Source organism: Manis javanica, chromosome 3 (assembly GCF_040802235.1).
Source record: "Manis javanica isolate MJ-LG chromosome 3, MJ_LKY, whole genome shotgun sequence".
Lineage (NCBI taxonomy): Eukaryota > Metazoa > Chordata > Mammalia > Pholidota > Manidae > Manis > Manis javanica.
In genome coordinates, this window is record NC_133158.1 from 200,535,689 (window position 1) to 200,562,656 (window position 26,968).

At 40.7% G+C, this 26,968-nt stretch overlaps 1 protein-coding gene and 1 long non-coding RNA gene across 7 annotated transcripts in view; one reads left to right on the forward strand and one right to left on the reverse strand.

The window, feature by feature from the left end:
* Window positions 1-26,968, forward strand: part of SLC10A7 (solute carrier family 10 member 7) — a 237,929-nt gene that overhangs the window by 163,061 nt on the left and 47,900 nt on the right. For 4 of the 6 annotated variants that reach the window (XR_012129626.1, XM_073232598.1, XM_073232603.1 and 1 more), the window contains 2 exons: window positions 930-965; window positions 18,751-18,834. Coding sequence is in view for 5 of the 6 variants with exons in the window: in XM_073232598.1 (XP_073088699.1) it covers window positions 930-965; window positions 18,751-18,834 (120 nt within the window). In the remaining variant the exon portion in view is untranslated. The remainder of the gene's footprint in view (window positions 1-929; window positions 966-18,750; window positions 18,835-26,968) is intronic. The other 2 variants (XM_073232601.1, XM_073232602.1) reach the window with 1 other exon arrangement.
* Window positions 9,520-26,968, reverse strand: part of LOC140848544 (uncharacterized) — a 52,598-nt gene continuing 35,149 nt past the window's right edge. The window contains exons 2-5 of the long non-coding RNA XR_012129627.1: window positions 22,197-22,307; window positions 19,126-19,257; window positions 18,331-18,350; window positions 9,520-10,298 (exon numbers count right to left, since the gene is read on the reverse strand). This is a non-coding gene — a long non-coding RNA (uncharacterized lncRNA). The remainder of the gene's footprint in view (window positions 10,299-18,330; window positions 18,351-19,125; window positions 19,258-22,196; window positions 22,308-26,968) is intronic.

The following is a 26,968-nucleotide window of genomic DNA, read 5'->3' on the forward strand; positions in this document are numbered from 1 at the left end:
AAATGGTCCCATATGCAGATCCTGGGCACACTATAGCCTCTGTCTGTCTGTCTCCCTCTCATACATACACACACAGAATCTTTGGAATTTTGCAGTTCTAAGTAGAATTCATTAATAAAAAATATGAAATGCTTTTTCTTGTATAAATCACAAACAAGTGTTGAGAGTTAAAGAAGAGTGAATAATCATGTGCTGCTCTAAAACTGAAACCGGTCAGGTCAGCTCCCAACTCAACCACCTCATTTTAAAGATTCACCTTCAAGAAGCCTAAAAGCTTGTATCCTGCCTCATCGACAACAGCCTCAAACTGTTCCCTGTCATCGCAGAAAAACACATCTTTTGCTCCTTTCTGCCTGGGGAGGCAGAGGGACTGAGGTGGTCCTGTGTGGCTGAATTAGATGAAAGACGTGCCTTCCACCAAGGAGACATGGAGTCTAATCAAGTAAAATGAGTTTTGAGATCCCAGCTCATTTCCTGGGGGAGATCAGTCCACTGTACAAAGGCACGAGGTCTCCTTCATTATGACTGACTGCGGTCTTTGCCCGGGAGAGCACCCCAGCTGGGACTACGCCACCTGTCTTCTCTTGAAAGGGGGCACTTTCTCCAAGCTCAAGTGGAATGCGTTGGAGGGAGAGAGCTTGCCGGCTGCCACCCGAGTGATACCTGTGCCATGTGGAAGGCAACTTAGGTTTTAGAAAGGGAAGGTTGGTGGCAGTTCTCTTAATGACGCCGCATACGAATGATTGTAATAGATGTGCTGAGACTTTTTACGGTCAGGAGAGCCAAGATTAGGGCTCCTTCTTCTTTATGTCCTAGATATTATTAAACGGAAGTGAGCATAAGCATTTCCGTGTATTAGAGTTTAAAACAGCAAAGAAAGTGCCCTGCTTTCCAGGCTGATAAATGATCATCTCTTTTATCTCTTTCAGGGCATCGTTATAACACCCCTGCTACTGCTGCTTTTTGTGAGTATTTGGATGTTGCCTTTAATATCTTTTATTAAAAGCCATCTACAACCCTTGAAGAAAGGTCATCAAACTAAAACTGAAATTTGAATCCTCTCGCACCCCTTTGCATCACTTCTTGCTCTTCTTCCCGTTGTGCTGTGCCTAGTAGGAACCTGTGGGCACCGTCCCTGTAAACGGTGCAAGGATGGCACCGGACCTAGTGATTAGGCCTCTGACTCCTGCCTAAATCGTTAATTATTACAAATTAGTGATCGGTGACATAGGTCATAAGTGTGCTGCTCTTTGTGTTCTCATTAGTGACACAGAAGTGATCGCCAGTGACCCAGTGTCTGACAGACAGAGCCTGGATGAGGAGACCACAGGGCGCTTAGGTTCCAAGCCTAGCGCTGAGTTACTGGCGCCCTCACTTTAGGGAATACTGCCTCAATTTTTTCATCCAAAGAATGGGAAATAGTAACACCTACCCCAGTCTGCCTCCCAGAAACAATGAAATATGCTTTAGAAATAAAAAAAATACAAGCTACTCGTTAACAAAACAAAAATTGTTCTGGAAATAGAAATGCTAATTAACTGTCTAAGTTCTTTTGGCACCAAGCATATGAGAAATTAGATGAAAGATTATAATAGAAATTAATGTTATCTCATGCTGAGATAAGCATATGTAATCATGAATGATACCTAAAATATTTTATGAGCTGTGCATTTTTCATACACATATCTCCGAAATATAAATCACTCCACTCATCACTGAAATGGAGTGGGGATGCGTTTCTAGGAATGAAATGTAGCTGTTTGACTAGCACTATTTGTCAGCGAATTAAAACTATGGGGAAAATTTATCTAATTATAGTATAATTACCCAAGTTGGAATTCAATTAGAGTAATAGTGTGAGGGACTTCATTTGTTACAAGCTGTGCGGGAAGTCGTGAGGGAGAGAGACATGACTAAACAGTTGGATTCTGTATCTTTCATGAAAGACATTAGCTTCAAGTAATGAACCTCAGCCTTACCATCCCTTCTGAAATGCTAGCTCCATTCTGACAAGGTTTAGAAGAGTCACATAATCAGATCACTTCCCTCGGCATAACAAACCTCGTTAATTTGGACTCCACCAATTCAGAATTTGCCGTGAGTCACATTGAAACTGAAGTGAACATTGATTTGGACTGATTTGGAACAAACGACTTGGTATGTACCTACCTGCTCACTAAATGTGAGGAGCTGGGATCATCCCTCCGTGTTTATTCCAAGACCTGGACTCACAGTTTTCCAGGAGCAGCCCTCAATGGGCACAGGCTAAGGTCCCCACTTGCAGTGGGTTGGAGAACTAGAATAGAGCTGGGCTTCCAGTAAGTGTACAATAAGTGGCTGTGTAGCCTAGGTTTTCTCCATTGCAGAAGAGTGGCATCTCTCACTCATATGACTCTTTTAAGAGCAGAGGAAGGCACGGCCACAGCCAGGGAAACAAGACCTCAGGTAGCACTTTCCAGTGGTTCAGAATCTGGAATCTCTGGGGTCCTGATTCAACTTATGCCTAACGAACCAGATGAGTACTTTTCCCCCTTCTCCTTCCCATCTCCATGACATAACAAGAAATGTTCTCAGCTGATGAATATCATGGCATCGTGTTGTTGCAAGCTTTTCCCCATCTTAGACCTGTAGGTTTGTGAGTTTCAGTGGGCTCAACATATTAAAATAACAGAGCTACAAGAATAGTGAAAGGACCCCAAGACCCTCAACTGAAAATTGTGATGCTTTCCTTCTGAGCCAGGTGGGCTGTCCCAGTAGGTTCAATGGAAGCATCACACAGTGAATAGTTACTTTTATGTTTATGACTTGAAATCACATGCCCAGTATATAACACTTTTGTCTCTAGGCTGTTAGGCATTTTACAAACAACAGGACTTACTCAAATGCTTGGGCTACCAGGCTTCATTTACTGAGCAAGACAAAAACCCAAGCAACTCAAAATATGAACACGTTCCATAAAAGATGTAGTGTTTTTTGGTCAACACTCCTATTATAGATTGAATTGTGTCCCCACAAAAAGATATGTTGAGGTTCTCTCCACTAGTATATCAGAATGTGACCTTATTTGAAGATAAGGTTGTTGCAGATGTAATTAGTGAAGATGAAGTCACCCTGGTGTAAGTGGACCCTTAATCCAACATGACTGGTGTCCTTACCCCAAGAGGGGTCAGAGGCACTGGTGGAGAATGCCTTGTCATAGTGGAGGCGGAGATCAGAGCGATGCATCTACAAGCCAAGAACATCAAGGATTGCTGGCCAATCATCAGAAGATGGAAGAGCCAAGGGAGGGTTCTCGCCATGGATTTCAGAGGGGGCCTGGCCACGCTTGATTCCAGATGTATAGATTCTAGAACTGCGGAGCAATACCTTTCTGTTATTTAAGCCCCCAGGTGTGGTGTTTTGTTACACAAGCCAAAGAAAGTAGAACAACCCCTGAAAATTGAATTTATTTTTAAAATAATGTCTCAAAAAATGGAAATTTCTGAATATTCACGCACAGTAGCTAGTAAAGGCCATTTTTGCTGATGGAGTATCAGTTCTGTTTTCTTAACCTCTTCTCAGAGTGGCCCTATACCGTCTTGCTCCAACTGAAACCTGTCCTCTGATTCATGTTTCCGCTGCCGGGCTCTCTCATATCACCAAGCCTGAAACGGGGTAGGGTGTTTTTCCTGCACCTCATTACCAATTCAGGTCACTTCCCATGCCTTCTCCATAAAATCCCCTAATTCCTTTGAAGGTCATGCCAGTACACCTATGCTACCTGCCACTGCTCCTTGTTTAAATCAGCAACAGAATCCCAGGTCACTCTCCATGAGTCCAAAAAAAAAAATTTTTTTTAAGTTAGCCCCTTCCCATTGTCTTCTTTTTAAGAATACACATATTAATTCTTGGTGTTTTCAATATTCACACAGTTGATCCTCCCAACACCCTGGCCTCTAAATGCTTGACCTCTTCTCCAGGAAGCCTTCTACTTCACCTTAGCCAACCAGCCCTAATAGTCAGAGCCTTGACTTTATCACTGCCAGTAACTGCACCCTTCCATAGTCCTGTTTTAAAATGTCTTCTCTTATCAACACCTCCTATCTTTGTGACTTGCTCCCCCAATTAAAAATCATCAAACAAGATTGGCTAAAGTAGCCAATTTATTTATCTTATCATTTTAACAGTGCCTCTAACCACCCTTCCCTCACCCCCTTACTCTCACATCCCATGTTACCTAGCCTAGACTAGATTTCATGGTCCATCATCATGATTACCTTATTGCACATATAATCAACAACCTTAGTCATCTCTTGTGCAAAGTGCTATGCCAAGCTTGCTTAAATCCAACCCTACACCTTCCTGTATATGTACTGAACACAGCTAGAGCTCACACTATCATGCTGACAGGTCTCATTTGAAATTCATGACGACTAACTTTAAGTGAGCCTGGCAATCCTACTACCTTTCCCTAATTAATTCACATCCCCACTCTCTAGAGAATTCTTTACACCTTCTCCTTCCCTCTCAGATCTTCAATGCCTCTTCTCTTTTTTCATCTCAACTGAAGCAGAAAGGAAATTAACAGCATTCAGAAAAATATATATGATCCCACCTATCTACATGTATACTCTACCTTATCTCCTGTTTCTATAGATTAACTGTCTTTGCTTCCATGTAAGGCCAGTCCCTCCAGGTGTGCCATCTCTTCTTGCCAACTTAACAATGTGATTGACACAGATTTCCCTCTTTCTCCTATATCATCAAATTGTCCACCGCCACTGGATTCTTTCTATTAACATATAAGCATTCTGTGATATTACATGTCTTAAAAATTAAATCTCACCTTATCCTACCTGCACTCCACTTCTTGTTCTTTTATAGCAAAATTCCCCAAAGAAGTTAATTGAACTTATTCATCACTCATTCAGTAATATGTATTGAGTTCTTCCTATATGCCAAGCACTTTCCTGGGTGCCAAGAGCAAACCAGATATACCTTCATTCTCATGGAGGTTATATACTAGTGGAAGGACATAACCAACAAAGACGCACAAATATGACATGTAAGATGTGTGGCAGATTCCAAAGAGAAAAATTCAGGAAGGAGGGGAATCAAGAAGCACCAGGGTGGGTTAGAGGTTGCTACTCTAAATAGTGTGGTCAAAGTTGGACTTGGTCAGAAAAATGATATTTGGGCAAAGGCCTGGAGAAGATAAGGGAGTGAACCTTCTTGCAGTAGAGTGTTTCAGGTGGAATTAACAGTAAGCGCAAGAGCGCGGCAGTGCGCTGCATCCTTAAGGAACAGTAAGGAGGCTGGTGTGGCTGGAACGTAGGCAGCCAAGGGGAGTAGGTGGGGACGAGGCCAGAGCCCTCGCAGGGGCCAAGTGATAGAGGACCTGAAAGTCTTTTGCAAAGACTTTAGATTTTAATTGAGACAAACAGGAAACCATTAAAAGAGTTTTGATGAAGGGAATGACATGTTCTGACATACTTTTTAAAAGGATAACCCTGGATGCGGGGTTAAGAGTAGGAGATCATGGCAAGAAACGCTGTGAGCTTGAACCAGGGTGGTTGTGTAAATCTGGTGGGAAGTAGTTGGAAGTATAACTTGTAAGAACTGAGAGACTGAATGAAGATTATGAGGGAAAAGAAGAGTCAAAGATGACTTCAAACCTGTGCAACTGGAAGGTTGGCTAGTTACCATTTACAAAGACAGGGAAGCCTGAAGGGTTGAGCTGGCAGGAGGAGCCCAGAGAGTCCCAGTCTTGCACATGTTGCATCAAGATGCCTTTGAGACATCCAAGTAGAGAAGTCAAGCAAGCACTTTATATGAGTCCAGGATACTGGGGAGAGGTCTAGACTAGAAATGCACACTTGGGAGAGGTCCGCACCGAGATGGGTTTTAAGTTAGATGGGAGGGCATCACTAGGGGGGAATACAGAAGGAAAGGGCTCAGTGGACTGAGGTATGGGGCAGTCTGATATTAAGACATCAGCAGAGAAGACCAAGGATATCCAGTCTGCTCAGGAGGAGCACCAAGAGATTTTGGTGTCCTGCAAGCCGAGGGGAGATTGTATTTCAAAAAGGGGAGGGTGGTCAGCTACTTCGAAAGCTGACAATGACTAGAGACAAGAGGAAGTCTGAGAATTGACCAGATTCTACAAGGTGGGGATCACTGGGCACCTTAACAAGAGCTGTTTCAGCGAAGCTGTGGAGGTGAGAGTCCAGCTGACGTCAGCTCAAGAAGGAAGGAAGGAAGAAGAGCTAGAGAGAGTGGTAGTCATTCACTCTTGAGGAATTTTGCTGTAAAGGGTGTAGAAAATGGACAATGAAGTTAATAAAAGGTCAAGAGAATGTTCTGTTTTGAAGGGGGGAAAATCATTAGCACATCTGTCCTGATAGATTAATCCCGTTGGGGAGGGAACAGCTGATGCTGAAGAAAGAGGGCAGTATGAGTGGTCACACGTCCTTGAGTAGGAGAAGTGGGGTGTGCTCTAGTACGTAAAGGGAGAGTGTGGCCTCCTGTGCCCCAACAGTTCACTCACAGTACCAGGAGGAAAGCCATGGTATATGAGCAGAAATGCAAGTAAATTCACTGATGTAACTATAGGAGCGTGTGTAAGTTCTCTTCCAATTTTTTAAACTTTCTCAATGAAATGGCAAGTAAAGTTGGGGATGAAGGACGAAAAAGTCAAGAAGGTGTTGGAGATTTGATGAGGGAGGAGAAGGTATGAAATAGTTATATGAGAGAGTAAATGGAATGGGCGAATTCCAGCAGCACGGAGGACAGTCCTCAGAATGCTGATACGTGGGATTGGCTTCGCCTGGGTGTTTCCCCAGATATCTACATGGCTCCCTCCTTCCCTTCCCTCGGGCCTCTGGTCAGTGCCGTGATAGGAGAAAGCCCTTTCCTAACTACTTTACGTGAAATAAGATACTCCATCACCCTCTTCCCGCCTACCATGCTTAATTGTTCCTTCGGCATTTATTATCACATGACATCCTAATCATTTGTTAATTTATTAACTCTCTTTCTAGATACTAGAATGTAAGCATCACAGGATAGCAGGAACTTTATCTGTTTAGTGTCTGGCCATGGAAGCCATTCAAAGTATTTTCTGAATTGATGTTTGGTAAAGGAGCGCTGTTTCTGTACTCACAACACTTCTAACACCAAATGTGTGGGTTTTCCACACCAAGGAGTTCTCCAGTTCTCTGTGGATACCAACTGGGTGGCCTACAATTTATTTAAGTTTGACACTATCTTACCCAAAGTTAGCGTGAACTGCACAGGTTGAGGGGTCAGTCCTGTAAGACTGCCCTCTACTTTAGGCACCCATTGCAAGCAGTGGGTTTCCAGGTTACCCACATGTCTGTCTGACTTACCTGCAATTCCAGGGCTCCCATGGTGACCCCTCCTTAGGTCTGATAATTTGCTACACTGGCTCATAGGACCCAGGGAAACACTTCACTTGCTGTAACTGGTTGATTACAAAGGATATTCTAAAGGATAAAAATGAACAGCCAAATTCAGAGGTACATAGGACAAGGCCTAGGAGTCCCAAGTTCAGGAGCTCCTGTCCCCAGGGAGTTTGGAGTATATCACCCTCTCCAGCCTGGGAGCTCTCTGAACCCTTCTGGGCCAGGAACTGAAAAAAAAAACCCAGGTGTGATGATAAAAGATATTCTAATCACCCCTATCATTCAGAAAGTTACATGGGTTTTAGAAAGTCTGTGCCAGGAATTGGGGATAAACACTGAATATATATTTCTTACTGTATCACATCTCAGTCGGACAGACCGAGGGATGCATCTATCCGAAGAGTTGGGTTGGGGCTACTTTTAGGACTGGTATTTCCTTAGTATATGCTGTACCTTTAGGTACACATTCCTTATTGCAGAGCCAGTTTGAAGGGACTGACTTTACTTTCTCCCCAAGACTGTGTGTAGAGAGTCAGTATGGTGCCGTGAGGAGGCAAAGAATTTTGGTTGTTGGCAGCCAACGCCCATTGAGCAACCATGGATTTTCCTACCCTTCTTAGCCTCAGTTTTTGCCTTTGCAAATGAGGATCATGATAAGATGAAATATGCTAATTTATGTGAAAGCATGTTACAAACTCTAAAGAACCCTGCAAATGCTAATTGTTTAAATTTGCCACTTTATAAAGGAAAACAGAAAACCACCCCAGGAAGAATGCCAAAATTCTGCAAAAACACCCGAAATGCAGCAACAGTCCAACTAGTCCAGACCTTAATGCTAGGCTGACTCTTAAAACTTGCAAGTTCTATAGCCATATATAATCTATATAATCCATGATTTTATAATCTTGTATGTGACAAATCCAATGTTTACTGACAATGAGAGCAGTTAAACTTTTCCTGAAATATTGCCATTTGTCCCAAGATCCAAGGTGATTTTACATAGATTACCTCAATTTTCTTGGTAACATACCTCTGATATTGGCAGGGTCAGAAATTAATTGTCTTTATTTTGTCAATGGATATACATCAGTCCATGGAGTTCTTGTCTGTGAGGATAAATTAAGGCCTTGTCCAGCTTTAAAAACTGCACTTAAAAATTTGTCACTTGGAATTCCATATTAATTTTCCTTAGAAACAATGTTACAAGTGGTGGAAGTGCCCACTGGAGTATCAGTTCTACTAAGCCAGGAACCATGCATGCCTTATTCACTGCCTTATCTCCGAGGTCAAGTACTAAGTATTTGTTGAAGGAGGGGAATAAAAAAGTGGGTGAGTAATGAATAATTAGAGTGATTCAGTGAGTGGTTAAAAGGTCAGAGTCTCAGCTTGACTCAAAATCTTACTTTGTATTGGCTGTGGAAAAAAATATAGTTTTTTCAGTAATAGTCAACAAAACAGCCAGTCTTCTATTCAGTGTTTGAATGCCTACTGTGCGCTGTGCATGCTGCAAAGATCAGTCTGACATTGATCCTTCCCCAAATTCATGATTTAGTTGAGAAAATAGAATGCATTCACAGATAACTAAAATCCAAGGTAGAAATTGTTAAGTCTAACAAAGATAATATTTCAAAGGAGAGTACTAAAGTAGAAAACATTTTATTGAATAGAAGAATTATCTGGGGTTTTTTTTACAATGAATTTTACCCTGAAAGAAAACTCACTTATGAGGAGAAAGAGAAGGTAGATGGAAACGTCTGATGTTTCTGAAGGGATCTCCTGCTTACTTTAGAGTTTTTCATATACGTGGTTCTGATTCCTTGTTATGTCTAACATCACTTAAAAACTTGCATGTCTTTCATGGGGTCTCTCACTAAACTCTGTTTACCAGCCATTACAGTTTTTATCCAGCAGCAAATAATAGAGATTTTAAAACTTGAAGCGCCGTGTAGTGTGGTGCTGAAGATAGAGAGGCCGTAGTGCCGAGTTAAGCACTTGGACTGTGAAGTCGGCGGGCCGGGATTTAAGTTCTGAACAGCACGGGGCAGGCCGTCAAGCAATGGGGGGTGGGGGTGGGGGGGGGTGGCTCCTGCTCCTCTGGACTCCTGTTCCGCAGTCTCCTCAGCACTCTACCTCACACCTGCCTCCCAACTCCACCTTGCTTACTCCGAAGCAAAGTCTAAACCTAGTCTCTCTTATTCCCTCTGAAAGTTAAGACAAAGGCAGGGATAACTGTATTCACACCACAGGACGCGTCAGTCTAATTCTGGGCAGTCACGATCTAAGGAAACCAGACATTGGACACCATATTCGTGTTCTCAAGCCCCACAGTTCTGTAGGCCACCAGTTTATTTAAATAATTTCATGCTTGGTAGGAGAAGGTTGTGTCATTACAAACAACAGATCAAGGCCTTAGTCCCACCCCAGCCATAAAGGTCACTGAATGGCGAGTCCTCTGGAAACATATAGAGTCCACCCTTTGAGCACTGCTGGAACTCATGACCCCGGACTTACAGATCAGACCATTTTCCTGTGTGGGGATGGTCACAGAAATACCTTCGGATATGACATAAACATTCCCCACAGGCTTGCTCACTCTGCAGCATGTAAGCACCCCTTGAGTAAGTGGGGACATCTCCAGCTTTGCTATTTATATAGGATTTCATGTGACTTGACTGCTTAGGAATCTGGCCCCTCCTCAAGCCGATATTTACAAGGCATTGTGATAACTGGACATACGTACACATGTACACACAAGCAAACACATATGTATACTCACGTGCATGCACACCAGGCTCTGTTTCTAGTCTCACTACATATCCCATTGGTTGGACTATCTGTCCTGTTACTTTCCATTTCAGTAGTTCTTAAATCCAATAGGCTTGAATTCCTGCAACACTGTATAAGAAACCCTGTTACTTAGAAAGCAGTCGGGGAACAGGTAGAACAATTTTTATATATACACTCCCATGTGAAGAACGTAACTTCCTTTAGACATAAGTGTCATCCTCACTTTATGTGAGAATAGTCAAGTTCAAAGAGGTTTGTAACTTGAGTCTGTCTGCCCAACCGGTAAAGAAGACAGGCGCTTTCAGCCAGGGCCTGCCTCCCCTTGTGTGTTCCTTCCAGGTCACACTTGCAAAGCATGCCACATAGGAGACACAGTGTATTTTAAGAAGTATTATCAACACTCGGTTACAATTTCTTGAACATGTATATTCTAGGTAACATAGGAAAGACAAAAAAGAATAAAGCATAATTGCTGCCTCAGAGGAACTTAAAAGCTTATTTGGGCAAGCAAGAATAAAGAATATGGGAGAGATGTAGAGGAAAAATTTACGGCTAAACTGTGATTCAGACTGTGTTTCATAGAAGTTCATAGAAGAGAAATTTGGGTGCAGGGAAAGAGATCTGTGGCAACAGTTGAGGCTATAATCCTCATTAGTTTCCCTAGTAATTGGCTACCTGTGATAGAAAATTCTTGAACTGTTGATCCCATCAGTATAAACAAAAACAGTGAATACAGCCATTAGTGTCATGTACAGTACTCTGATTACTTTTTATAATATGTTCCCTATGATGGCTACATAATTGATGATCACATTTGTGCAATGTATAAAATGATAATAAAACATAAAGCATTTAAAGAGGAACTATCCCTTTGATTGCCCCAGTTGCTTCACACTGAGCCAGTCTCTCCACCTTGTGCCCAGCTGTGTTCTAAAGCAAATGAAGATGAATCTTCTCCTCTTGAACCCGAGAGTAGCTTATCTTCTGACTGCATGTGTAAATTGTGCAGAAATGGTCCTTACAAAGAGAGAACTTTATGAAGCAAAATAATCTGTGGAATCTTTCATAAAGGCTCATGCCAAGGCTCCCCCCAGACCTTATTGAACCGTAATGGGCTAGGGGGAGCATCTGGTAAGCCATTTGCAAATGCTGTAGAGGTGACATTTATAAACTCCCTACCCTTGGAAGGACCACTGATGCGGAGAGGCCAACTCCACTGCTGATCCGGGACTCCTCAGACTTCCCGGAAGGGAGGCAGTGGCACTGACCTAGCCAGGCTTTTCCTTTGCCCCTTGTTCCCTCCCCAACTCCCGGGCCTTGGAGCAGGTCGAAGAGGCCAGAAGGAGAGAGAGACACTGCTTCCTGTGTCAGCCTTGCCCCCCGGCTTAGCGCACTCTCCTGGAAGAACGTAAACATTTGCTCCACTGAAGGGACTACTTAGCAACAGTAGGCTCTGTGGTTCCTGAACCAAACTCAGAGTGACAAGGCCAGATTCTGTGGTCGGAGAATTAGGAGCAAAGTTTGTTCCTAAATGCCTCCAAGTAGCTCTGCCTCTGGTTCGCAGCGCCATAGAGCCTGTCCCCCCACAGCTTCCCTCTTTGGATCATGATAAGCCAACTTATAGTTCATTTGCACACATTTCACTAAGCATCCTGCGTGGTTTGAATAACCAGAACTTACCATTGTACATAGTTTCCATCTATTATTTGGAAGGTAATCTTTTCATCTTGTATTTTAAATTAACATATAATGAAAAGAAACATTTTATGAAATTTTCTTATCTTTAAAAAATACTTAAAGCCTATTTTGTTCTTCACTTCAGAGAAGGAAAAATACCCTGCATCTAGATCTAAAAGAATCATTTCCTCTACTTAGTATATATTTTCCATGCAGTAACCCAATTGTGATTTAACTCACATGGCTGAATCAGTCTGGCTGTTTGACCATATGGGGATTTCATATTCTTAATTTTGATAAAAATCATAGTCATTTTGATCTTGAGCCTGTCAGCTGGTATACATTTAAGTCATCGATTTTGTGTGAGAGATCAATGTAGTTTGCATGTATCCCTGTGTGAGAAGAGACAGTAGGAATGGCAGAAAGACTGAACTGTGGTTTCTGGAAAACATGGAAATCAAAAAGGGTTTCGGGAATTGGGCACTGGGGACCCTCTGCCTTCTTTTATCCGAATGCTTGTCTTTGTGACAGGAAGGAGGTAGGTCTTAGGAGTGCATCTTTGTGTGGGTACAAGAAAGTTAGAGCCAGTAGCAAGCAAGTGCCCTCCTCTCTCCCCTTCTCCTACCCTGGGCTGGGCTTTGAGGCCCTGTAGTGGTTGGAGAGGAGAGGAAAACTGGGCAGGAAGTGAACAAATCCTGCTCTATGGCTGAAGCAGCTCCTTCCTGATTGTCTCACAAAAGAGATTTTAACATTGGTCATCTACAGTATAAACTGTAAATATCTATTCTTATTTTTCCCTGAATGTGGTGCTAATGAGAGCGACGACCAGTCATCAAGGGTGAATTATTTAATACAATAATGTTTTAATAGCTGAGAAGAGACACAAATAGTGGAGATGCCTGTGGCTAATGGATTTCCCTGGTAGGAGATAAAAGGCTGGTTACACAGCAGAGCAAGTGAAGACCTGGTGCATTAATGACAATTTACAGGTCAGCTCACTTACAGGAGTGATTTAAAAGGCACCATCTGTTTTCTAACTGTTGGCTGATAACTAAGATTTTAGAGACAGTCAGCATCTCTTCATCAAGAATAGTTACTTATTTGTCTTTCTGGGTCTTGCTGGTTTGGCCTCATAATATTTTACTGACTGAATCCCCAGATTCTTTCCAAATCAAGAAGCTCTTAAATTGAATGGATTCATAGCAGCCAATCCTGCTTCCATATAGCCTTTCTCTGCCAGGTTAGAGAATTAAGTCCTCGAGCCTTAAGACATCCATCACGTGTATGGGACGAACTCTTTCTGATGCATTTACCCTGGTATGTACCATCCTTGAGAGAGTTGAGAAAATAGTCGCTCAGGTGATTTTCTGGGGTTCAAGTCGGAACCCCAGTTGATAAAGGCTGAATCATCAATGACTGCTTATCAGGCTTCCCCACCATCTGTTTCATTCTTTTCCTCCCTCTTCTCACTTCTGTCTGCCTTCCAGTTCGCCGTCTCCATGCAGTCTGCACGCGCATACACATGAGCAAGGAAAGAGGAGCCCAGCTTCGGCTTCCCGTCCTGTCCCCTTCCCCATTTCACAGCTCTGTACCTTCCGTGTTGAATATGCAGTGGAGATTAAGCGTGAGGGTTGTGGAGCGTTGCTTCTGGATTTAGGTCCTGGCTCTGTCACTTACTAGCTATGGTGACCTTGTCCAAGTTGTTTACCTGTTCTGTGCCACTGTTGCCTATATGAAAATGGGGATACTAATAAGGCCTACCTGAAGGGTCTGCTCTTTACATTTCTCAACACTCACTAAGCATTTAGAGAGGTGTCTGGGACTTAGAAAGTACACAATAAATGTTGCTGTTGCTGTATTATAGGTTACGGTTGGGAGGCCAGGCTACTGGTCCTTTCTTGAGTCTGTCAATTAAGCAGTGTTTTGTCACTTGTATTTGGAAGGATGTAAAGAAAAGAAAACCTTGTCCAGCCTCTTGTCCTACCTACGTGTTGTGGGCAGTCATTAACTGAACTCACAATTGTCAAGCATCTGCTATGGACTAAATGAGTGGTTCTTAGAGTGTGTAGCATCAGGATCACCTGGGGCCTTTCTAGAAATGCAGATGCTCGCCATCCTCCCCAGGTGCTCTGAATCAGAAACTCTGAGGGCAGGGCCAAGCAGTCTGTGTTTTAACAAGTGCTGCTGATGTTTCTGATGTGCCAAAGTTTTAGGAATACTACCCTAGATGTGGTCACACTTGCGGTCAAATGAGAATATAAATATGAATAAGACCCTGTCTTTGACCTTGAGGAACATACAGTCTACTGGGAGTGATAGGTCTATAAACAAGAGCAACCAGTAACTCTGTAAGGTACAATAGGAACACAGAGCCACCAAAGAGGGCGTAACCAAGTCTGCATTTGGGGAGGATGGTTTGGAAAGAATTCCTAAAGAAGTAATTCTTGAATACTAAGTCTTAGAAAAAAGACTGGAACTTTTCCAGATATGAGTGGGGTGGGGAGAACATTCCATATAAAGGAGCATGTTTTCACTTGGTGATAGCTGGATGTCTTGCCAATGGGTTTCAGCCCAGGGCAAATTCACTATGGATTCATTGAGACTGAGGAATGACCATGGAACATTCTTGGGATAAAAGGGTTTATTACCCAGCTCGTTCCCCACGGAGATAGGTCAAGTACTAGAATTACATCTGCACCCAACTGTCTGCAGGTCTTTAGTCCTCCTTCATCTACCTCCACCCAGAGCACTGGGCAGAGCTCTTTAGAGAGTGACAGTCAATAATAGCTGACTGCCTAGGGGTGTGGAAGCAGGAGCCTAGCAGCCCGCCAGTGACATCATCAAGTAGTTTAGGGTCAGGTGAGGATCCTGGCCATGGGAACTTCCGTTCTCCCTACAGTGGGCCTATCACCTATTTCAACTTTTAAAAAGCAGTTCTTGGAAAAGGCTTTGTGTTTCAGATCCTCGGTGCCTAGAACATGCCCCTAGCTCACAGGAGGCACCAGTAACTATTTGAATGATTGAACATGTCTTGCCTGAAGGTTTCAGCCCTAGGCAAGTTCACTGTGGATTCAGCGAGACCTAGAAATAACAGAACATTCTTGGGATAAAAGCGTTTATACCTGGCTTTATTCTCATGGTGGTAGGTCGAGCACTAGGATTCTGCATCCAGCAGTCTGCAGGTCCATAATCCTGGCAGGATCTGCCCCCACCAGAGAACTGGGCAGAGCTCTTTATATAGCGACTCAGTCTATAATATCTTACAGCCTATGGGTGTGGAAACATTAGCCTAGCAGTAAGCCAATTACATCATCAAGTAGTTTAGGGGTCAGGAGAGGATCCTGGCCATTGGAAATTCCATTTTCCACACAAATATGAAGGTCCTAAGTTCCCACATGCTTAATTTTCACTGAAACATTTCTTCTCACACAATATTAAAACAAATAAACAGAATTGTGAACTCTCTGTTTTAAAGCACTACATTCCTATTAGAAATTAGCCAATGAATGGATTATTTGTTCAGCATGCTATATCTTAAACCGTGGGTTGGCAGTATGAGGCATATTACCTTTAAATCTCTGGGTAGCTCCATGAAGCCCAGAGCCCTTGGTTATCCTGAATAGATACAGGATAAGATACAAATTTATCCTGAATATGCAACTTCATCCAAATGTGCAAATTACTGATGCTTCTTATTATCACATTGGTCTTTATAACAGAAACCATGACAGGTTCCTCATTAAAATGTGAAGAACCAAATATCCCAGGCAGCATATTTCCTTCTGCTTTAGTTACAATCAACTCTGCATACAAAATGATCAAGTCTTGTAGTTTTCAAGTCATGTTCTCATGTTAACCTATGCCAGATGTTCGCTCTTCTTTCTTCTGGATGCCAGGACATACTTCATAGCATCAGAAACTTCCCCATAGGTACCTCTGCTACTTCACACTGACCATAGCAACAGGTCTGGTGATGGATTCAAAAGAAAGGACCTGTGCCAAGTTAGACCACAGTACTGAGGTTTCCTTCCTTTCAGAGCTACTTCTAAGGGAGCCATCCTGTGGGAATTCCTCCCCAGCATCCCTGGCACCTATTCTGGCTCCATGTACCCAGTTAATTACATCCCTGGCTACCTTGCTTTGGCCCTGATCTGACAAAGCCTCAGAGGAGGGCTGCTCTGCCCTGTGTCCCTGTAAGTGGATCAGACATCATAGGTGTTTTAAAGGACAAAGGGATCTTGGAGATTGTGGACAATCTCCCCCTCAGCCCATAGCCCTAGAAGCCCTTCTAGGAACATGAGGCTTCCAAACATTGAACATCCAAATGATCTATTATATGATGGATGGGGAAATTAAAATAGATAATATCCTTTAACACGATGGTTGAAATGAGTTTTCATTTGCCTCTCTTATGCCTATATTCAGTCTTCTAGATAGAATTGGGATTAAAAATAACCCTCAAAATTAACTTAATAAATGGTGTTTTAACTTTTCTCTCCATTTGATCTCTGGGTTTACTGCTCTGCAGTAACACTTTTTGGTTTAATAAACAAGCCTTCCCAGTGGAGGAGGACTATTATCACAGAGCAGATTTGGATGAAAAATTTCTTGAATGTGTTTGAGAAGCACAGCCAGTTTGATGTCATAATGAAGGTATCAGAGGTCCTTTCTTACCGTGGTTCTTGGCGTGCACAGTTGCTCTTTGTTTCTAAGTGCACATTAGAATTAACTGTTAGTGACAAACCAGCAGTGAAAAAAATAATACCAAGTGAGTGAATGACAATACCACATGATAATAAGTTTTTAGATAAACTTAAGTTTTGTGTTTTTTTAATTTTAGAAAATAGAGGGATATGATTTTTGAATAAGAGTTTGTCACTTTTTTAGTACTTCATATTTACAAATTATTTCATTTGTTTGCTCTGCACAGGTTCATTCATCTGCCAGGTCCTGGGTTAAGCACTGCATATGTGGGAGGAATATAGCTTGATACAGTTATTCATTAAAACATTTTTAAAGACACGTTACATAACTTTAAATCAAGTTGAGATAGAAGGAGGAACAAGGAAAAGTGAGATCACCCAGGCTATTCCTGGCAAGAATTGACACCCTCTGCCTGAGCGTTATCACCCTGAATGGTGCTGCCTCTCTCCAAACATTGTGAACTGTACGGCTAGACCACTGAGCTGGATGGTTTTTGAACATGAAAACTCTGTTCTTCAAAGTTTATTTTTCTATTCATCCAGTGCCTCAATTTCTCTGTAAAAGATCATTTTTCTTTTTTTAACCCTTGCCCCTAGGACATCCTCAGGGTAATATTTATGGAGAGACTATACTTATTATATACCTTGTGCTTCAAGGGTATAGTTGCTCTATTATAGGGTGTAATTAGTACTTTGGCTTGCATGAAAAGGAATATCTAAAGCCATGTAACATTTCACAGACCAGGAGTCCTAAGTGTTCTTCACTTTTTCTGCTTGTCCTTCATTTCTTTAGTTTATATGGGTCATGGAGGAAAATGCTAAAGGGTACAATTGTATGTTAAACTGACTGCCAGTGGTCAGTGCTGAAGCTAGCAACACATGAATGCAGGCCAGTGATGGGGAAGACATACATTCTTGGCATTTTGAGTGCATGTACTTTGGGGCTGCAGAATTTGATAAAACACACCAAGGTGTAGAAAAGATTTCGGTAAGTTATTTCATGCAGAAGTCAGCAATCTGTGAAAACACTGATCCTGCATCATTTCATTCTGAGCTATTAACCCTAATCTTAATATTTGATTTGTTTTGTTTAACATTCTGTGCCCTCAGTCATTAGTGCCTTAATGTCTTTCACAAAACTTACTTTCCAAAAGTTCCTTCCAAGTTTAACTAAACTTAGGTAAACATGAAAATTGAGGTTTGGTCTGCAGGGGCAAGGGTAAAAGTAAGTTCCAAGACAGGGGGTTCATTGTTGGTGGTTTGGGAGAACCTGGTTGCAAAAGGGACTCATAAAAGACATTAACATGTATGGAACAGGCTATGGTTTGTCCTCAGAGGTGTGGAAACCAGAAGGAGATTTTGAAAACTATTAGAAAGTTTGTAGGAAGACAGCAATTCTTGGTGATTGAGGCTAATATGAGTGCGTATTCATAGATAAACACTGTCTTTTGCTGCTGGCTATAGGATCTTTATGAAGCTGAGATTGCAATCATTAGGAAAAAAAGAGCCAAAAATAAGAAGGGAGAAAAAAAAATAAGGATTATAAACAGTGTTAAGACATACAAATATAGGAAATACACATTGAAATTTTAAATGGAAAAGTAAGTTATGTTTCAGGACTTCTCATATCCTAGATTTTGTGTAAGAACATATAAAGGATATGAGAAGCGTTGCCTTTGTTTTTAAAGGGTGGGAAAGTTAAAAACTATTTCATTTGCATAAATAAAACATTTTATTGATAAGAGAAAAATGAGACTTACCTCTTTTTTCCTTTAGGTATCTGAAAGTTTGATGAAATAGAAATTAACTATTAATTTAACAGTTAATTAACTGTGATTATAAGTAAAATATGTCATGATTATGGAGAGTGTGAACACAGAATGACTTGACTATCCAGAAAAGTATTTAATAATAAACAATTAAAGTTAATTGCAAAACAGTAGTTATTGTTTTTCCTCAATCTTAGTTTCCCAATAAAAATTACATATTAAAGTACTTAGCAGTCTATTTTGTGTTAAATTTAGAAAATTTCAAGTAACTTCACTCGTTTTTTGAATATATATAGCTACCAAACTCTTGGTGCATGTGAGAGGATTCATTTCTTGCATTATTTAATTGACAGAAATATTTGGTAACTGATTCAAAGTAATTCTAATGCCTTTTATATTATTGTTTTCCAGCTTGGCTCGTCCTCTTCTGTGCCTTTTACATCTATTTTTTCTCAGCTTTTTATGACTGTTGTGGTTCCTCTCATTATTGGACAGGTAAGGGTTCCAATTCTATCCGCTCTGGTCTTTATAGACACAATTATGAATTCTTATGTAATGCCAGGACAGTTGAGAGAAAAGGTACTCAGAGGAAGGAACAAGTTAAATAAAAATGTAAGGCTGTGAAACACAAGGCTTCATCAATCACAGTATTCTTGTATTTTATTTTTTTAATTAATATCAGTCTGCCCTGCAGATAGCTATATGTACAGACTCTTGATTTTCAAAATTTATTATCCCTTTTTTGTAGCTATGTGGCTAGCTTGAAAACGTCTAGGGAATCATTACCTGATTCAGCTGCTTCCAGTAAGGTCTCAGCATTTCGGAGAGAATGAGCTCAGCATGGTTGGGAACAAGCCTCTCCCTTGGGCTGGCTTCTTCATACATTTCTCCAATACCAGTGTATTTGTGGCCATGTAACTGATAAAATAAACATTTACTCCTACTAGCCCTTAACATTAGACCTTAGAAAGTATAGTTTCCTTTAGCATTCTTACTGAATTTACCAGAAGAAGAATTTCTTCTTTTTTAACTCCTTATGACAGGTTAATAATAAGCATATCATTTAATTACAAGCATACAAATTCAACAACAACGCTGTTTTTCTTTGAATCATAGATAGCTACAGTACTGGAGTGCAGCATTTAATGTGCTGCTAATATGAGCAAGGCTGAAGAAAAGAGAATATTAAGAGTCTAAGCGCGCTAGACTCTAATTCTTAGTTCTACCTTTTATTTTCTATGTGACCTTGGCCAACTCAATTTCCCTACCTCCAGGTTCCTAATTTAGCAAATTGTATAATAGTACCTATTATAAAGGGCTGTTGTGAGGATTAAATGAAATATGGCTGCATGTGCAGTTTTGTCGTCATAAAGCCTCACACAGGTAAGTACTCTGTGGCTCCTAAAATCATCTTATCTCCAAATACTAAAGAAGCAGCTCTTTGAAATATTAATCATCTCCAAATACTAAAGAAGCAAGTCTTTGAAATATTAATTGTAAAAAATGAGGTACGTATAGACACGTAATATTTACATGCTCTCTTAGGTTGGGTTCTCCGGGAAATAGACCCCGAGGCAGAGGTCTCCATGCAGGAAGTTTGCTGGGGGAGCATCCTTAGATCCAGCATGAAGAAAGTAGGACAGGAATGAGGGAAGAGTTAGGACGGCACAGTCCTAGCCCGGGCCTCGGCTGGGATGGTCCCTCAGGGCCGTCCTGCCTCAGACAAGAGCGCCTGGTCTTCACGCTCTTGCACTGGCCACGCGGTGCTGGCTTCCCTCTCACTTCCCCTGGGAGGTCCATCTTGGGGTGAGTTGACTCTCTCAGCAGCAATTCCCAGAGAGGAACTCAGCTAAGGTCTTTCAGTCAACCAACAGGCCCTACAAACGTGGGACTAAGCACCTCATTCCTGAAGAGATACTTTGGGGTGACACATCACAACATCCACCATACGTGCAGTAATTTTTTAAAATTTTAATACTTAGAAAAGGGACTAAATTGACAATAAAAGGGGAGGATTTAAAAGCACTCAAGGAATGCCATTTAATTAACTATAGAAATGATACTTGAAAAAAGATCTCTCCCCTAGCGCTGCTCATGTCACAGGTACCCTAAAAAATATCACGTCCCCTGTCTATGTGTCTAACCTCTCTGTGCCGTATTGTTTACACTCCAGCCTTCCTGGCTCTTTCTCGATTCCTGCTTAATTTTTCTATTTAGAATGTCCTTCCACCCACCCTCCCACCCTAGTTCACTGCTCCTTTGATCTCTGATTCATACCTCCTCTGAACCACCTATTTGAAGTGTGCTTCCCGTTTAGCCTGTATCGCTGCCCCTTGTTTGATTCCTTTCCTGGCCTTTGTCCCAATATATACTTATCTTCCATTTGCTTGTGAAATGTTTGCCTTCCCTGTGAGACTGTAAGCTTCGTAAGTACAGGAACCATATTTGCTTCATTTACCATTATAGACCTAGACCGTAGATGCCCAATGAATATGTGTTGAGTGAGCAAGTGACGGGGTGAATGAGAGCTGAGAGTCCTGTGATCAGCAAGGGAAATGCTGTCTTAGGGAGACATAACAGAACCTCCCTGACCTTCTCCACTCTGGACAGTTTACACTGTGGATAGTATTAGTTTAAGTCCATGGTTATTTTCTTGGTTCTGAAAATAATTCGTGTTATAACTCAGACATTCTCTTAGGGAATTTTGGAAATTTGAGTTCTCCCACAGTGCTTGATCAGTAATATTTATCAGGAGAGTATTTAATTTATTTGTGTGCTTCCTAGAAGCAGAGACTCTATTTAAGTGCATTTAATAGCATACGCAGTAGTAGGGTATAAGCTTTAGAAAAAGATTGGCTGAAGAAAACTTTGAATTCTCTCTCACAGAGCCCCCAACAGCCATTTTCCCCAGATCTCCAGATTTGCCAGAAAGAAACACGTAACTGATCTCATCTTGTTTTTGTTTTTAAATTCAAATTTAAAACCTTAAATTTAAAAGGGCATTCAGCACTTCCCAGATGTCCTACTTAAAGAATTGTATCTCCATATCCACTATTTTCAAGTCCCTTTTACTTCCCTAGCACTCTCGCCCTTGCCCATCACACTCATGTCTCATTGACTGTGCTTGTTTCTCAAACACAGCAGCCTTGATCCTGCTTAGAACCTGTGTGCGGCTGCTCCTTCTGTGTGGATACCCTCTCACCTTTCACCTCAGAAAGACCTCTCCTCCAGTGAAGTACTGTAACCCCTCAGCCGTACTGTCCTCTTTAGTATGGATCATCATCTACTTCTTGTCTATTTGTTGTTTTGGTTTTTTTTTTAAATCTCCTCAGATAAGAATGTAAGCTACATGACACCAGGGACCTGTGTGTGCATTTATCTCTGAATTTATTTGTAACCAAGTGACTCACCTAAACTTCCTGATGGGACCTTTGAGGAACTCACTAGAATTGCTCATATGTACCGACTTTGGAGGAAATAGCTCCCAGGCAAGGTGGTTTCTGGGTTGTTAACTACAAGTGCCACATTATGACAACAAACATTTCTATAGATTGTATATACTTCTTTTAAAATGAGACTTTATCATTACCCCTTAATTAACAGTGGGAACAAGAAGGAAAAGAGAAAGACCAGGAAGGATGATTTGAAAATATTTTCCTTAATCCGTTAGTGATGAGAAAACTTTACCAACTCAATTTTGTATTTACATCTCTGAGGGTGAATTTTATTTTTCTGTATTTTTCCCATACAGTCCTTGTTGGCTTGAAATCATTATTGACTGACTGTCATACGGTGCCAGGCCTGGTTTGGTCTTTGCTTCTGAATGGCTATTCACATGACTCCTAGGCCTCACTTACCTCATGTGTAGAACAAGGAGTTTAAGAGCTTCCAGCTCAAGGATGCTGTAAGTCTGTGAGATCAGTTTAGTCTTTCCAAAGACAATTAGGAGATTGCTTCTTCTGTCACTTCTAGAAAGAAATAAAATGAGGTTTATTGAAGTATTTCTTCTCTTTCTCAGATAAACCCTTCAATCCATCAAAATGCTTACAACAAATACTTATTTTATGCATTATATTTGAGAAATTCATGAAAAAAATGTTAATGAAATAGAATTTCTACCACCTTTGAAAAACATTTTCCAAAACAGCACCCTATAACTCCCACCTTTTTTCCTATAAGTTGATAATAAAAAGGTTCTGAAGAAAGCTACAACTGGCCACCTCACCAGAATGCCTTTTCCCACCTCTCTTGACTTTATTTTTCTCCAAGAGTGAATTCTGACGTGTCCGTATCAGATTGTGTTGCTCTATCTCCGGCAAAGCCTTGTTTCCTCTAAGGTTACTAAGCATTAGAAGACTGTAAGATTATATACTTATAATCTAAATATTATAAACATTATAATACTATAAAGTTAAATACTAAAATTCTATACTAATCTTATAGTACAATAAGACAAAGAAGTCTGGAGAATTTAAACATGGCATGGATTCTTGTCAAGTGGAGAATGATTGGGTCACACGTGTGAGTAGCTAAACCTAGAGAGGATGAGGTATCCTGGAGTTTATATGCAATCCATATCTTTGAGGCATATCAACACTACTTCACCCGGTAGTTTATGAAACATTTTAATATTTTTCTAGCTACATTGTACAAAAGCACCTGCTTTGTGAATTTGATTTTAGGATAAGATGGAAAAGTTGTATGGAACCTGGCAAGTTATAAAATAGTTTACCTAGAAAACATAGACAAATATCACTGTAAGACTAAAACCAATGAAAGACAATCTGTTTTCCTCTAACATTATTGTTTTACTTGTGGGTCTGTTCAGTTTTCAGACTGTTACCTATATCGATATTAAGTAACCAGCATTAACACATTGACCTATTTAGAAGAAAGGCATTTGGCTAGAAGGATGGAGTACTTAGCAGCCCATGTTTCTTGCCCTGTTGAAAGAGTCCTCCTATACTATGGCCCTGAGTACATTTCAATTTTTTTTTTTTTAGATAAGTATTTTTTATTGAAGGGTAGTTGACACACAGTATTACATTAGTTTCAGGTGTACAACACAGTGATTTAACATTTATATACATGATAATTCTAGGTACCAGCTATCACCATACCAAGTTGTTACAATATATTGACTATATTCCTTATGCTATACATTACATCCCGGTTACTTATTTATTTTACAATTGGAAGTGTGTACTTTTTTTTTTTTTTTTTGTGAGGGCATCTCTCATATTAATTGATCAAATGGTTGTTAACCACAGTAAAATTCTGTATAGGGGGGTCAATGCTCAATGCACAATCATTAATCCACCCCAAGCCTAATTTTCGTCAGTCTCCAATCTTCTGAAGCATAACGAACAAGTTCTTACATGGAGAACAAATTCTTACATAGTGAATAAGTTCTTACATGGTGAACAGTGCAAGGGCAGTCATCTCAGAGGCTTTTGGTTTGGATCATGCATTATGAACTATAAACAGTTCAAATATGAATATTCATTTGATTTTTATACTTGATTTATATGTGGATACCACATTTCTCTCTTTATTATTATTATTTTTAATAAAATGCTGAAGTGGTAGGTAGATACAAGATAAAGGTAGAAAACATAGTTTAGTGTTGTAAGAGAGCAAATGTAGATGATCAGGTGTGTGCCTGTAGACTATGTGTTAATCCAAGCTAGACAAGGGCAATAAAACATCCATGTATGCAGAAGATTTCTCTCAGAACAGGGGGTTGGGGGGAGGTTCTAAGCCTCACCTCTGTTGATCCCTATTTTCTCACCTGATGGCCCCCCTGCGACTGTGCCTGTCTTAGGTTGTTCCTCCCTTGAGGAATCTTACCCGTCTCTGGCTAACCAGTCATCTTCCGGGGCCATACAGGGAAATGTTAAGTTGGTAAGTGAGAGAGAAGTCTTATTGTTTGAAAAAGTTAGCTTTTTACTTCTTTGCATATTTTATGCCCTGTGGCTTCTATGCCAAGCATTTGTCTTGAGGTATCTTTACCACTTGGAAGAATTATGATACTTGGTAAATTCGATATGAGGCACGAATTCTACTTAAGGGTTATAATTAGGAAGGAAGAAGAAAAGCTATAGAAGTAGCAGGTGGAAGAAAACCTGGGAAGATTGATTATTTCTTTGACATACCTTCTTGTAGAGTAACTTCAGCATGTATAGGTTTTAAACTACTAATTAAATTGCACACATACATTAACATAATAGGAGTACAGTTACATAACCAAAGCAGACCTGTAATTACCAGCCATCTCCAGTGAAACCAAGAAAACCAGTTAGGCACCTTAGGCATTTGTGAAAACTTATCTATAATATGGTGGATATTGTCCAACTGAAATTGAACAGTCTGAGAGAAATCAGACAAATTAAAACAACCCATTCCTGGGGACTGTTCACATCCCATATGTTCTTTAAACAGTAAATAGTCTGTAGTTGTAAGATTTTGGAGCACTACAATTTGCACTTCTCCTAATTCTTGGTTGAGTTCCAACAGTTTAGATCCAGTCAAATTTGTTGTTTTGCTGTATGCACAGGCCAGCTTAGATATCTCCTTCTTCATTCCCATGGCAAGTCCAGGAACTGGTGGGATGAGTGCATCTACACCTGTAGCCGTGCATGGATCTTTGTTGGGGTTTTTTGATGGTCATCTTCTGGCATGAGTCTTCCCGAGAGTGCTGATGTTGGAAGTTCTTTTTCATATTGTATCTTAGTTCATTTTCGGGGTAGCCAAATTAGGCTTTGATCCTCTGTATAAACACAAACAGACCCTTTGCCTACACTTTTATATGCCCTTTATACCATTGTGTAGAACTCATTGGAGGTCACCACACAGGAACTGCTTTTTTTTTTTATCATTAATCTACACTTACATAACGAATATTTTGTTTACTAGACTCTCCCCTATACCAGGTCCCCCCTATATACCCCTTTACAGTCACTGTCCATCAGCGTAGCAAAATGTAGAATCACTACTTGTCTTCTCTGTGTTGTACAGCCCTCTTAATTCTAATCTTAATACCACCCTTTTTCTCCCCCTCCCTTATTCCTCCCTACCCACCCATCCTCCCCAGTCCCTTTCCCTTTGGTACCTGTTAGTCCATTCTTGAGTTCTGTGATTCTGCTGCTATTTTGTTCCTTCAGTTTTTCCTTTGTTCTTATATTCCACAGATGAGTGAAATCATTTGGTATTTCTCTTTCTCCACTTGGCTTGTTTCACTGAGCATAATACCCTCCAGCTCCATCCATGTTGCTGCAAATGGTAGGATTTGCCCTCTTCTTATGGCTGAGTAGTATTCCATTGTGTATATGTACCACATCTTCTTTATCCATTCATCTATTGATGGACATTTAGGTTGCTTCCAATTCTTGGCTATTGTAAATAGTGCTGCGATAAACATAGGGGTGCATTGGTCTTTCTCATACTTGATTGCTGCATTCTTAGGGTAAATTCCTAGGAGTGCAATTCCTGGGTCAAATGGTAAGTCTATTTTGAGCATTTTGATGTACCTCCATACTGCTTTCCACAATGGTTGAACTAATTTACATTCCCACCAGCAGTGTAGGAGGGTTCCCCTTCCTCCACAGCCTCACCAACATTTGTTGTTGTTTGTCTTTTGGATGGCAGCCATCCTTACTGGTGTGAGGTGATACCTCACTGTATTTTAATTTGCATTTCTCTGATAATTAGCGATGTGGAGCATCTTTTCATGTGTCTGTTGGCCGTCTATTTCTTTTTTGGAGAACTGTCTGTTCAGTTCCTCTGCCCATTTTTTAATTGGGTTATTTGTTTTTTGTTTGTTGAGGCGTGTGAGCTCTTTATATATTCTGGACGTCAAGCCTTTATCGGATGTGTCATTTTCAAATATATTCTCCCATACTGTAGGGTTCCTTTTTGTTCTATTGATGGTGTCTTTTGCTGTACAGAAGCTTTTCAGCTTAATATAGTCCCACTTGTTCATTTTTGCTGTTGTTTTCCTTGCCCGGGGAGATACGTTCAAGAAGAGGTCACTCATGTTTATGTCTAAGAGGTTTTTGCCTATGTTTTTTTTCCAAGAGTTTAATGGTTTCATGACTTACATTCAGGTCTTTGATCCATTTTGAGTTTACTTTTGTATATGGTGTTAGACAAAGGTCCAGTTTCATTCTCCTACATGTAGCTGTCCAGTTTTGCCAGCACCATCTGTTGAAGAGACTGTCATTTTGCCATTGTATGTCCATGGCTCCTTTATCAAATATTAATTGACCATATATGTCTGGGTTAATGTCTGGATTCTCTAGTCTGTTCCATTGGTCTGTGGCTCTGTTCTTGTGCCAGTACCAAATTGTCTTGATTACTATGGCTTTGTAGTAGAGCTTGAAGTTGGGGAGTGAGATCCCCCTTACTTTATTCTTCTTTCTCAGGATTGCTTTGGCTATTTGGGGTCTTTGGTGGTTCCATATGAATTTTTGAATTATTTGTTCCAGTTCATTGAAGAATGTTGCTGGTAGTTTCATAGGGATTGCCATTTCAATTTTTTTTTTATTGGAATATAGTCAACATACAACTTTATATCAGTTTCATGTGTAAAAAATAGTGACCTGACATTTATATACATATTGAAATACTC